This window comes from Leguminivora glycinivorella, chromosome 25 (assembly GCF_023078275.1).
Source record: "Leguminivora glycinivorella isolate SPB_JAAS2020 chromosome 25, LegGlyc_1.1, whole genome shotgun sequence".
Classification (NCBI taxonomy): Eukaryota; Metazoa; Arthropoda; class Insecta; order Lepidoptera; family Tortricidae; genus Leguminivora; species Leguminivora glycinivorella.
Genome location: NC_062995.1, coordinates 5,883,689 through 5,895,492, shown reverse-complemented (window position 1 = coordinate 5,895,492; position 11,804 = coordinate 5,883,689). Strand labels below are relative to the sequence as shown.

Genomic DNA, 11,804 nt, shown 5'->3' with positions numbered 1-11,804 from the left:
AATTATAACACTAGAAACAAAAATAAGCTTGCCATAAAGAAGTTTCGTGTCCGTAAAGTACAGAAGTCATTTGTTGGGCAATGCATTCATTTTTATAATAAGTTACCTGACACTGCTTTGAGATTACCCCTCCCAGCTCTTAAGAACTACTTAAAAAAATCATTGATGTTAAAGGCTTATTACAGAGTCGAGGACTATTTGACAGACAAACATGCATGGCCCGAACCAGAAACTACAAAAAACGAATAGCAATTAAAATAATTGTATTATGTATAGAGGACACAGTTCAGATAAGAAAGCACATCAAATATTTTATATTTTATGTTGTGTAGGTAAATTACATATTTAATGATATTGAGATTCATATTATCTTTTTCTTCTATGACAATTTGATATGTTTTCTCTGAAGAAGAACGACGTATTATTAAGCAATAATATAATTTATTGAAATTGATTTCCATAGAGTACCTAGTCTGTTCATATTCTTTGATGAATACTTTTGCATGTTAAATTGTATGTTGTTATTTAATGCATGTTAATTATAAGATGTAATGTTTTGAAAAGAAGTTGCCCGCCGAGTTTCTTGCCGGTCCCATAGTGGATACCCCCCTCCCAACTGAGGGGGGACTGAAATCTTCTCGAGGCTGAGGCGTAGGGTTAGAGCCGGCGTAGCTTTATTTGACGTTCATATGCGCATTGTAATATGCCTACTTGAAAAATAAATATTTCATTTTCATTTTCATTTCATTTTCATTTTCATTTTCATAGCTATGAGCGTTTCGTGAAAGTTTGTGCCATTTGGCTACGTACCCAGCTGAGATTGACTGAAATAGCATGACACATTCGTATGTTTCCGTAAAAATACGAAGGAGAAGTTTTTCGCCCTACATCTGTATGTAGTGAAACCAGGCAGGCAAGTATGGTCGCGCGATAAATGATAAAACATCTGGCCGTCCCTATCGCACTTACTAATAGAGCGATAGGGACGGCCTGATATTTTATCGTCTATCGCGCGACCATGCTACCCGTGCAGGCAGGCAAGTATGGTCGCGCGATAAATGATAAAACATCTGGCCGTCCCTATCGCACTTACTAATAGTGCGATAGGGACGGCCTGATATTTTATCGTCTATCGCGTGACTATGCTACCCGTGCAGGCAGGCAAGTATGGTCGCGCGATAAATGATAAAACATCTGGCCGTCCCTATCGCACTTACTAATAGTGCGATAGGGACGGCCTGATATTTTATCGTCTATCGCGCGACCATGCTACCCGTGCAGGCAGGCAAGTATGGTCGCGCGATAAATGATAAAACATCTGGCCGTCCCTATCGCACTTACTAATAGTGCGATAGGGACGGCCTGATATTTTATCGTCTATCGCGCGACCATGCTACCCGTGCAGGCAGGCAAGTATGGTCGCGCGATAAATGATAAAACATCTGGCCGTCCCTATCGCACTTACTAATAGTGCGATAGGGACGGCCTGATATTTTATCGTCTATCGCGCGACCATGCTACCCGTGCTATCGCACGTACAAATAGTGCGATAGGGACGGCCAGATGTTTTATCATTTATCGCGCGACCATACTTGCCTGCCAGTTCTACTCAGAATCACAAGCGCTTTCTATCTCAATAGGAGACCAAAAGTGTCCCTTACATTTTTGTTACTTTCCTCTTTTGTTACCCCATACAATCTATATGGAAAATGGTAACACAATAAGAAAAAAATCGAATTTTTTAGAGCGTTGACACTTTCCTATGAGAACATTTGTTAAGAGTTGATAATTGATATGATAAAAAAAAACCGTAGGAGACAATTTTGTTACATATTAGGATTGAAAGAGCTAATGATTCTGAGTAGAAAATAAAAAAAACATTAATATATCAAAAATATCACATTTAAAAAAGTAGACAAATAAAGAAACGCTCGCTTGGCAAAAAAGAGAAGAAAGTAATAGGGGTGCCATCGTCTATGCAAGCTGTTTTGCATGTGACAACTAGGAATTATGACAGATTTTTAAAGAAAGAAAGAAGATTCATTTACTTATTGCCACAACACTGATGGCACAATTTCATTAGTCGGTAACTCGTGCGGTACAGCATACGGGGACTCCCCGCAGGCGAGATAACAACCCATGAAAGTGGTGCAATTTAATTGGTCGTTAAGGGTGCTTTCGAGAAAAACGTCAAAATAATGTAAAATTGATAGTTTTAGTCGGTGAAATACTACACTTTCCGTTATCTCTCTGATGCACGTTTAGGAAAACCCGCGTGCTGGATTAAGTAGTCGATCTTATTTGTAAAATTTGGACAATTTGAAATACTGAAACTGGTAAATTTATAATACGTATATCCTGTACTACAAACTTCTCAGACTACATTTTTATTATAAGGTTTTAAAAAGAATAAACAAGGCTAAGACGAATTCAATTTTTTTTAGAAATTACCTAAAATAATGCGACAATTTTTTTTGGAAATCTACATCACATCGGAGTTATTTTCGTACAAAATTAATCGGCAACGTTTACTAAAATTGCTCTTAAGCCTTAGTGATTATAAATTTCTATTATACATTTTAGGCAATTTTTTGAAAACGAGCCTTCACCGTCACAATTATTGCCACTTCTGGACATTTTCTCATATTTTGTTAGACCAAGTAGAAAAAGTCCTATAATATGTTATATATTTGTAAACTACTCGAAAAGCTCTTTAATATGATACCACACACGGTATGATTAAGCGTTCGGTGGCGATTTCACTATTTTTCATATGAAAGCCCTCTTAACTCGTTCGGTATGCAGCATACGGGGAGTCCCCGCAGGCGAGATAACAACCAATGAAAGTGGTGCAATTTGATTTGTCGTTATGCAGCATACGGGGACTCCCCGCAGGCGAGATAACAACCAATGAAAGTGGTGCAATTTGATTTGTCGTTATGCAGCATACGGGGACTCCCCGCAGGCGAGATAACAACCAATGAAAGTTACTATTACTGTTTAAATTTCCCCGAATGCGGGCTCTGTGGCATGTGTTCCAGAAATCTCTCGCACCCCTGATGCGGACCCTAATATCGAATAATGAAAACGTTTCCCCGAATGCGGGCCCTGTGGCACGCGTTTCAGAAATTTCTCGTATCTACCCCGCATAAACCCTATCGACTAATGATATTGCGCCATGAGCGAATGCAAAATATATGAGATAAGTACTCTTACACACTACTTACATTTTTCTTTTTTAGAGCGTTGATACTTTTCTATGAGAACATTTGTTAAGAGTTGCTATGATAAAAAAATTAGTTCCATTCCATTTCTCCTCTTTTTTGCCAAACTGTACGTCTCGTTCAGGGAATTGTAATAAAGCTAGGAAAATATTACGCGGACGTCCGCCGTCGTGGACGCGGATTTAGACAATGAATAATTATACACTTTAACATTGCAAACTATCGGTCGTCGGTCGTGGACGTGGCCTTGAGCGCACGGACGTCCGTTCGAAATCTGGCTCGCTGGATCTTTTGGTCAGCCGAAGCCACGTCCCGAAGACCGTGCACACTGATCGGTCGCGGTCGCAGTAGTATGTTCCTAGCTTTAGTCTATGGTTCCAAGGCAAATCAAACAAGAATATGTCTTCAAAATTAAAGCCTGGCCAGAAATATATGACACTACGCGCCATGTTGCGGAATTTCATTATAACTATTTTCTTCATACTAAACTGTCACACCATACATCAGAATAACAGCGCCCTCCTGACAATCCATACTAATATTATAAATGGGAAAGAGTGTGTGTCTGTTTGTCCGTCTTTCACGGCAAAACGGAGCGACGAATTGACGTGATTTTAAGTGGAGATAGTTGAAGGGATGGAGAGTGACATATAGGCTACTTTTTGTGTTTTTCTAACCCCCACTTTCCTAAAATGGGAGGGGGGGGGGGGTATTTTGTATGGAGCATTCCGCATTTTTTTAATTTAAGACGAAACGAGCGAAGACGCGGGGGAATGCTAGCAATAGTAGTAATATTAAAATGGGAAAGTGTGTGTCTGTTTCTTTGTCCGTCTTTCACGGCAAAACGGAGCGACGAATTGACGTGATTTTTTAAGTGGAGATAGAGGGATGGAGAGTGACATAGGCTACATTTTCTCTTTCTAACGCGAGCGAAGCCGCTAGCAAAAGCTAGTAATCATATATTTCTGATCAGGCTTTATGTTATCCTCTAGAAATCTTTGAAGGACTTACTTATAGTGTGAAGTTTCATATAGACGTAGACGATGGGCCCACCGAGGAATATGTAGATTGCCGCGACCGCAACGCTTGCTGAACGCACTCCAGCGCCGCTGTGCAGCGCCATCTGTGCGGAATCAGGAGGTACTACTAAAACACCAAAAACCCGTACTTATGTCATTTAATACAGTTAGAAGAAGAGTCATCTATCTCGCGGTAATCATGTGCCAGGCCTACAGGGAGCAATTTATCGCCACTCGCTTCAAATATCCTCTTTTCCGTATTACCTGTTTCGTAAATGTTACTGTACATGTACATATGGTGTGCAAATAAATGCCCTTGCCGGGATTTGAATTCTGGACCATCAGTAAGATCCTACTACCTCCTAGGCCAGACTGGTCGTCAAATACTATATACTATATAGGTACTCTGAAAATACATCATCATCATATCAGCCCTTTATCGTCCACTGCTGAGCATAGGCCTCTCTTCTAGCACGCCACTTCTCCCGGTCCTGGGCTAATCTCATCCAGTTGTGACCCGCAGTTTTTCGGATGTCGTCGACCCAACGAGCCATACAAATACATAGTACCGACAAACGTGATATCGATATTTGCACAAAAAAAACATTAAGTATACTTACTCGTTCAGAATCTTCCTTTATGAATACATCAAATTAAATAAATTCGTACGTGAACCGTAAAAAGAAATACAAACAGCACTGACATATAATCTTATGATTTATGTCAAAATGTTCTTCTGACACAAGGGTTCAGAAAAATAATGTTACTGTTGCATGGAGGTGGAAACAGAATTGTATTTTTCGTCACACTCGCACAAAAATCCCGCCAAAAAGACCATGACTCCCCCTGGATCCGCTCATGGCCGGATCGGGTGTTTATAATAGTTATTTGTTATACAAGGGGGCAAAGTTGTATTTTAACGCCGAGTGTGGAATTGAAAAACGAGAAAGTGTAAGGATTCTATAGTTGAACCACGAGCGAAGCGAGTGGTTCGAGAATAGAATCCTGAACTTGCGAGTTTTTTAACACACGAAAAGTAAAATACATTTGCACTCGAGTGTAACACAAAACTTTTCCCCTCACTATAGCGAGGAAACTAAAACGCAAAAAATGCGTTTATGACTGCTTCCAGTAGTTCCACAGGTGGTAAATCATCTTTATTACTAGATTCACCTACTTTTATCAATTTTAAAGCAGTTAATTTGACTTTATTCAAGGTCAAATTACTTTACCCACTAGTGGATAAAATGCGTTTTTACCCGCTGGTATTAAAGGACAAAACACGTGTTTCCGAGCTAGTGAGGGGAAATAGTTATTTGTTATACAAGGGGGCAAAGTTGTATTTTAACGCCGAGTGTGGAATTGAAAAACGAGCAAGTGAAAGGATTCTATAGTTGAACCACGAGCGAAGCGAGTGGTTCTAGAAAAGAATCCTGAACTTGCGAGTTTTTTAACACACGAGAAGTAAAATACATTTGCACCCGAGTGTAACACAAAACTTTTCCCCTCACTACAGCGAGGAAACTACAACGCAAAAAATGCGTTTATCACTGCTTCCAGTAGTTCCACAGGTGGTAAATCATCTTTATTACTAGATTCACCTACTTTTATCAATTTTAAAGCAGTTAATTTGACTTTATTCAAGGTCAAATTACTTTACCCACTAGTGGATAAAATGCGTTTTTACCCGCTGGTATTCAAGGACAAAACACGTGTTTCCGAGCTAGTGAGGGGAAAAATATAATTCTTTTAGAGCCAGGGTGCGTAGCCGAATGGCACAAACGCTCACGAAACGAAACGCTCGTAGATATCTATCTCTATCGCTCGTGCGTTTTGGCGGGACAGAGCGAGACTACCTATCGCGGCGTTTCGTTTTCGTTTGGCGTCGTAGAAATTCCATTCGGATCATTCGGATAGATATTTACGAGAGTTTCGTTTCGTGAGCGTTTGTGCCATTCGGCTGCGTACCCTGATCAGAAATATATGACTATAATAGGCTACTTGCCTCCTAGTCAAATCAGCTTATTTTTAAGAACAACCAAAACGAATTTGAACTTACTAATATGGAATTTATATGAAATCGAATTGAGTGACGTCACGGTCAGCTCAGTTTTTATATATTTCTACCTGACTTATTACATAGAAATGGGATTTAAATAAAAAAAAAACTGAAATTTGGTATCTATATGGAGCTATATGTGCATGTCAATCACGCCGACAGTGGTAAAATAAAAAGTGGAAAAAAATGTTTTATTTAGGATACCCCCAAACACGTGTAAGTGAATAGAGGTCTACGAAATAGTACATTACGATACAAGTGCGAAAAAAAGGAAGATCGAAACGAGTGGCGATAAATTAAAACACGACCGAAGGGAGTGTTTTAAATCGACACGAGTTACGTGCCGCTTCCGAACTTCCTTTTTTACGCACTTGTATCGTAATGTACTATTTCCTAAGATCATCAAATACGGCTTTGAAATCAGATAAGATATCGTAACATATATAAGATTATTACATTTATTATAAACAATTATTCAATGTACACCTTAAATGTAATGTGTTAACTAACAATAATTTTGACATAAACTGACACTGAACTTGTCATGACAAAACAAACAATGTTATAGGCTTAAATTATAACCAATAGGCCAAAAAGAGATAATTCTATTAAATTAAATAAGGTTAGTTATAATAATATGTGAGTGTGCACGGAAAACGTCCCACTTTGTCTGTGGTACAGTCAACAACACATCTGTGTATACAGACAAAGTGCCAAAAATATGTATACACACCTTTATGTACAGGTAATAAAGTTCTGTATACATATTTTTGGCACTTTGTCTGTATACACAGATGTGTTGTTGACTGTACACCGTGTTTTTTTTGTTTTCCGTATTAAATTCGACATGTTCGTTATCAGGAACCACCCTGTGTGATATACAGGGTGGTTCCTGATTTTAGTTAAAATTCGCAAAAAATTTTTCGTCTTATTCATACAAAATAAATGACTTAATTAGTGTGAGAGACACTTAAGAATAATATTCAAGTTAGTCCAAGTGATTGACGGCACGTGTCAAAACAAATAACATAAGTGGTAAAGGCTGTCACACACGTGTTAAGTAATTATTTTTATTTTTGTAATAACACGATAACGCTAGTTTCTTCAAGAAATGAATTGTATTTGATCTAAAGAACCATCCCTTAAAGTTAACGGAATTCAATAAAAATAGGGTGTACAAAGCTGCTTTGTCAGTTTATTCATATAAAGATAAAAGTAAATTTCGCCTTAATGGTAACCAACAAAGTGGGACGTCTTACTAAACACACTCACATATGTATGACACATCTTAAAACTACAATGACAAAGGCGAGACACATTGATTAATAATCTGCACTAGGTTGTTATTCTCCAGTGCAGCGGCAACGCGTTCCTTGTCGGCTAGCTGCTTGTTCACCGCATGCTCGGAGGCATGTGTTCCCTCCGTGACAGTGACTGTCACTTTGAACCTGCTCGGGAGTGCTCGGAGTAGCTGGACTCGTATTGACAGGCCTGAAACAGTGTTTAATATTGTTGAAACCTCTGTAGTAACTGAATGGTTTGTCATAAACACAAATATCAATCAAAAACTAAGCCGTAATTTTGGTTATTTTTGATATTCAGGATATAAAGTCTCAGTTCTTAGCTACATACAGTCAAGTGTAAAAATATGGGTGTACACATCTTACTCAAAAATATGTCCCATAGCATCTTATAGTCTAGTGTAATAAGAGCGTAGTACCATATTTATGAGCCAATTTTTTTGATACATATTTTTGCACTTGACTGTACAACATAGTTTTAATACACTATCCTGTACACTACAATTACTGTAGTGGTCAAGTGACAAAGCACAGCTTAAAAATTTTACCAAAGGATTATAATACCTTAAATACCTATCAGTCTAACTGATATTTAATTCTTTTGTAACTCTCTGCTGATTCAATTATGTTAATGGCTTTGGCGATTTTAGGTGGAACATGTTTAATTCCGAAATTTTTAGGTAGTGTAAGCCAGTTTACTCAATAACTCCGTCTTTTGCGTCATATTATGTGTATTATAAAAGCAAGCTTTCAATAGTCACCTATGAGTGTAGCCATACTGCAGTGAGGTATCGTGGGCGTAAAATTAACGTGCACAGTGTTCTCCTTATTATTTACAGTAATATTTTTCTCCTCCAACACCCTTAGATCCTCCAGCGTCAAGGGATGTTCAGGGTCGTTGATGTTTCGAATGATATCGAAGATTTCCCGCTCATCTATCTCGTCGACGACATCCTCGTCGTGGTCCGTGGAAGTTATCTGACGCTCCGAACCTTTCTCGTATACGTGAGGATTGAGATTATCGGCGACTTTCGTCATTTTTTAGCTTTTGGAAAAAAACAAACAAGCGAAGGAGTGTAAAATTTGCACAGCTGTGAAATGACGTTTAACAACTGTGACAGATACGTTCTGATTTTTTTTATTGACCATTAAAAGGAGACGCTTAGTTATGGAGTGTAGAAAGAACGTTTGCTATTTATTTTCATTTGCTTTCCATCATACAAAAAGTGATGATTTTATATTATTTTTACGTTCACTTTTGAGTGGTTGTTAATGAATATCTTTTAGGTCAAAAAATTAAATACTGCTAGGTTAGGTATTTGAACGTACTCTCAGGTATGTTCGGAAATTGTTACGCATGTTCGCATCCTGCAGTTTTGTAAGTTTGTTAATTATAGATTGAAAAGTAGTTACTTTGTTACCTAAAAGTTATTTACAAGTATTTTTTTACTCTTTTTATATATTATACTATTTTATTTAATCAAATGTGTAAAATCTTTTGAATGAATTCGAGTCGTAACATTAATCATTATTTTTGAACATGGACAGAACATTAACTGTCAATTTTGACAGTTTCATCTCGATCAATACATTCGCTCGGGAGATTTCCTGCCTACTATTTTATCCCAATAAAAATTCCATTCGTTAGGGAAAAGGGGCGTTAGCAATCCTTTGCGACCTCGGCTACACGTGCAACGTAAGTATTACCTTTGTAATTGCTATTTTAACGTTATAAATTGAAAATCTTCCGCAATAGTAAGAAGGGAAAGTACTGTACTTTATCTAAATCTTTTAACACCTGTTTATTTAACATCTCGTTGTATTCTCTATTATTTGCAGTTGATTACAGCATAAAATACTTGCTATTTGTATATGCTGTTTATCTATCTAACAACTTTTGCCACATACAGTTTTGGAGTCATCCCAGTCATTAATAAGTCTCAAGAAATTCTTATATTCTCCAAAACACTTGACAGTGACAACAGACTAACCCCCTTATTCATAAACGATCACTAAAGTTATCAAGACGATAAAGTTCATTTTGTCCCTTTCCGACGTATTAGTGTGATAGAAAGGGACAAACGAACTTTATCGGCTTGATAATTTTAGTTAACGTTTATGAATAAGGGGGTTACATTATGTTCTTGATTGTGTTACAGTGGTCACAATGGGAGACCCGTGGGTGATACAGCCACACGAGCATGCGAAGTTTGCGGAGCACTTCCGGAACCTCGGCCCGACCAATGGGAACCTGAGCGGGGAGCAGGCTAAGCGGTTCATGTTGCAGGTACCTTGTCACATTAAGGTCTTCTTTGAAATGTCATACGAAATCGTCAAATGACTAAAAGCAACAAGGTACAGAAATCATCTTATTTATGCTGGTGACTGTAACTGTACACGATAGAGGAATAAGTAAGGAAAGAGTAGTGACATCTAGTGACAATCACGCGTCAACTAGCGTAAATTATCAGTACTGCTACTTGTCAATAGATGTCGTGACGAACAAAAAGTCTAATGATCAACAATTTTTACATAATATTATAATAGTATTAATCAGTACTCTGTTTTCAATTTCTTCTGCTTATAACATAAGTTGTAGAGTTTATAACTCGAGTAATGGATGTGTGTTACTTCATTCTGTATAGGAAGTCGTATTTTTAACATATTTCTTAGTTTTTTAAAGGTTTTAAATTTTTTGTAATAAATTTGTGATTTTTTTCTCAGTCGCAACTGCCGCCACCAGTTCTTGGACAGATATGGTCCTTGGCTGACTGCAATGCTGACGGAAAGCTGGACCTCAAGGAATTCTCTATTGCTTGCAAGGTAAACTATTTACATTATAACCACAGCAAAGTCTTTTTTATATTATTTATTACTGTCCATCATCCTCCTTGCGTTATCCCGGCATTTGCCACGGCTCATGGGAGCCTGGGGTCCGCTTTGACAACTAATCCCAAGATTTGGCGTAGGCACTAGTTTTTACGAAAGCGACTGTCATCTGACCTTCCAACCCGAAGGGTAACTAGGGGGCGGCTCACTCCGCGATTCTATCGCCGCGCTACAAGTACATGCCGGCGGCCGCGAGTTCGCGGCCTAATCAGGGGTGGCGCGCGTTCTCACGGAACGCACGTTCGCACTTTCTAATGTTACTATACTGGATGTCCGCGTGTGGAATGGCCAATAATGCTTAGTTAAAGATATCATGAATAAAATAAATACCATAGGACATTTTTAAACAGATCTACTAAAAAAAGATTCAATAAGGCTTGTGATGTTGGAACTCAAACAAAAATATATAAATACTATATATATCTAGAAAGTACTCAAGACTAGAATATGATAGTATAACATTTTATCTGAGTGTTAATTCGTTTTAATCCATAGGCAACCCTATCGCCGGGCGCCGCGCACGTGCGGCTCGTTTCTTTGTAAGAATTTTGTAGGCATTTAAAAAGGCGGCATGTCGTGAACATCAAAGCAGTGGGCCTTCTGTACTTGTACTATTATATATTCTGTGGCCTTATTGGAATTAGTCCGGTTTCCTCACGATGTTTTCCTTCACCGAAAAGCGACTGGCAAATATCAAATGACATTTCGTATATAAGTTCAGAAAAACTCATTGGTACGAGCCGGGTTCGAACCCGCGACCTCCGGATCGAAAGTCGCACGCTCTTACCGCTAGGCCACCAGCGCTTCGATTATTTATTACTGTCCAATTAACCGAAAAAATCTATAGATTAATCTATAGATTGTCTGCGCATGACGTAAATCGAATTGAACTCAAAATTTTCTGACATTTAAGTTATGAGGCATAAAGTTCAGCATGTCAGTGATTGACTCGACATTAAGTTTAGTTATGTTAGGTTATATGACGTCACTACACGTCTGACAGCGTTTTCAGTGGCCAAAGTTAAAAAAATATACACATTTTTAATCGAAAATACGTAGCCACCATACACTTTTAATGCCCAAAATCTATAAAAATTGGTTTCTTATATCAAATACTACAGGAAACAATCATTTCTTGTGCCAAATTCGATAAGAGTCTAGTAGCCTATAGTGCCATTTTCTTTTAAAATCTGATGAACTGATAAAATAAATTGTTACAGATAATCAATTTGAAACTGCATGGTATTGAAGTACCTAAGGTGCTGCCGCCATCTTTGCTGGGATCACTCAGTCCTACAGGTAATATTATCAT

The 11,804-nt window shown here is 38.1% G+C and overlaps 2 protein-coding genes across 2 annotated transcripts in view; one reads left to right on the top strand and one right to left on the bottom strand.

Moving 5' to 3' along the window:
• Nucleotides 1–7,372: 7,372 nt before the first annotated feature.
• On the bottom strand, nucleotides 7,373–8,714 carry LOC125239337 (MIP18 family protein galla-2). Its single transcript, XM_048146888.1, has 2 exons — nucleotides 8,365–8,714; nucleotides 7,373–7,793 (listed from the first exon to the last, which is right to left on the bottom strand). Exons 1-2 carry the CDS (start codon nucleotides 8,639–8,641, stop codon nucleotides 7,597–7,599), a joined length of 474 nt encoding a protein of 157 aa, XP_048002845.1. The 5' UTR covers nucleotides 8,642–8,714; the 3' UTR covers nucleotides 7,373–7,596.
• Nucleotides 8,715–9,201: 487 nt separating this feature from the next.
• LOC125239110 (intersectin-2-like) overlaps nucleotides 9,202–11,804 on the top strand; it is a 54,635-nt gene continuing 52,032 nt past the window's right edge. The window contains exons 1-4 of the mRNA XM_048146603.1: nucleotides 9,202–9,299; nucleotides 9,763–9,890; nucleotides 10,328–10,426; nucleotides 11,713–11,791. Of these exons, the coding sequence (XP_048002560.1) occupies nucleotides 9,771–9,890; nucleotides 10,328–10,426; nucleotides 11,713–11,791 (298 nt within the window). The 5' untranslated portion in view covers nucleotides 9,202–9,299; nucleotides 9,763–9,770. The remainder of the gene's footprint in view (nucleotides 9,300–9,762; nucleotides 9,891–10,327; nucleotides 10,427–11,712; nucleotides 11,792–11,804) is intronic.

Excerpts from the sequence above, each read along its gene's own strand:
- LOC125239337 (XM_048146888.1), bottom strand. The coding sequence starts at position 8,641 with ATGACGAAAGTCGCCGATAATCTCAATCCTCACGTATACGAGAAAGGT. Across the intron at positions 7,794-8,364 it reads CAGTATGGCTACACTCATAG|GCCTGTCAATACGAGTCCAG; the intron begins GTGACTATTGAA and ends ACACTGTTTCAG.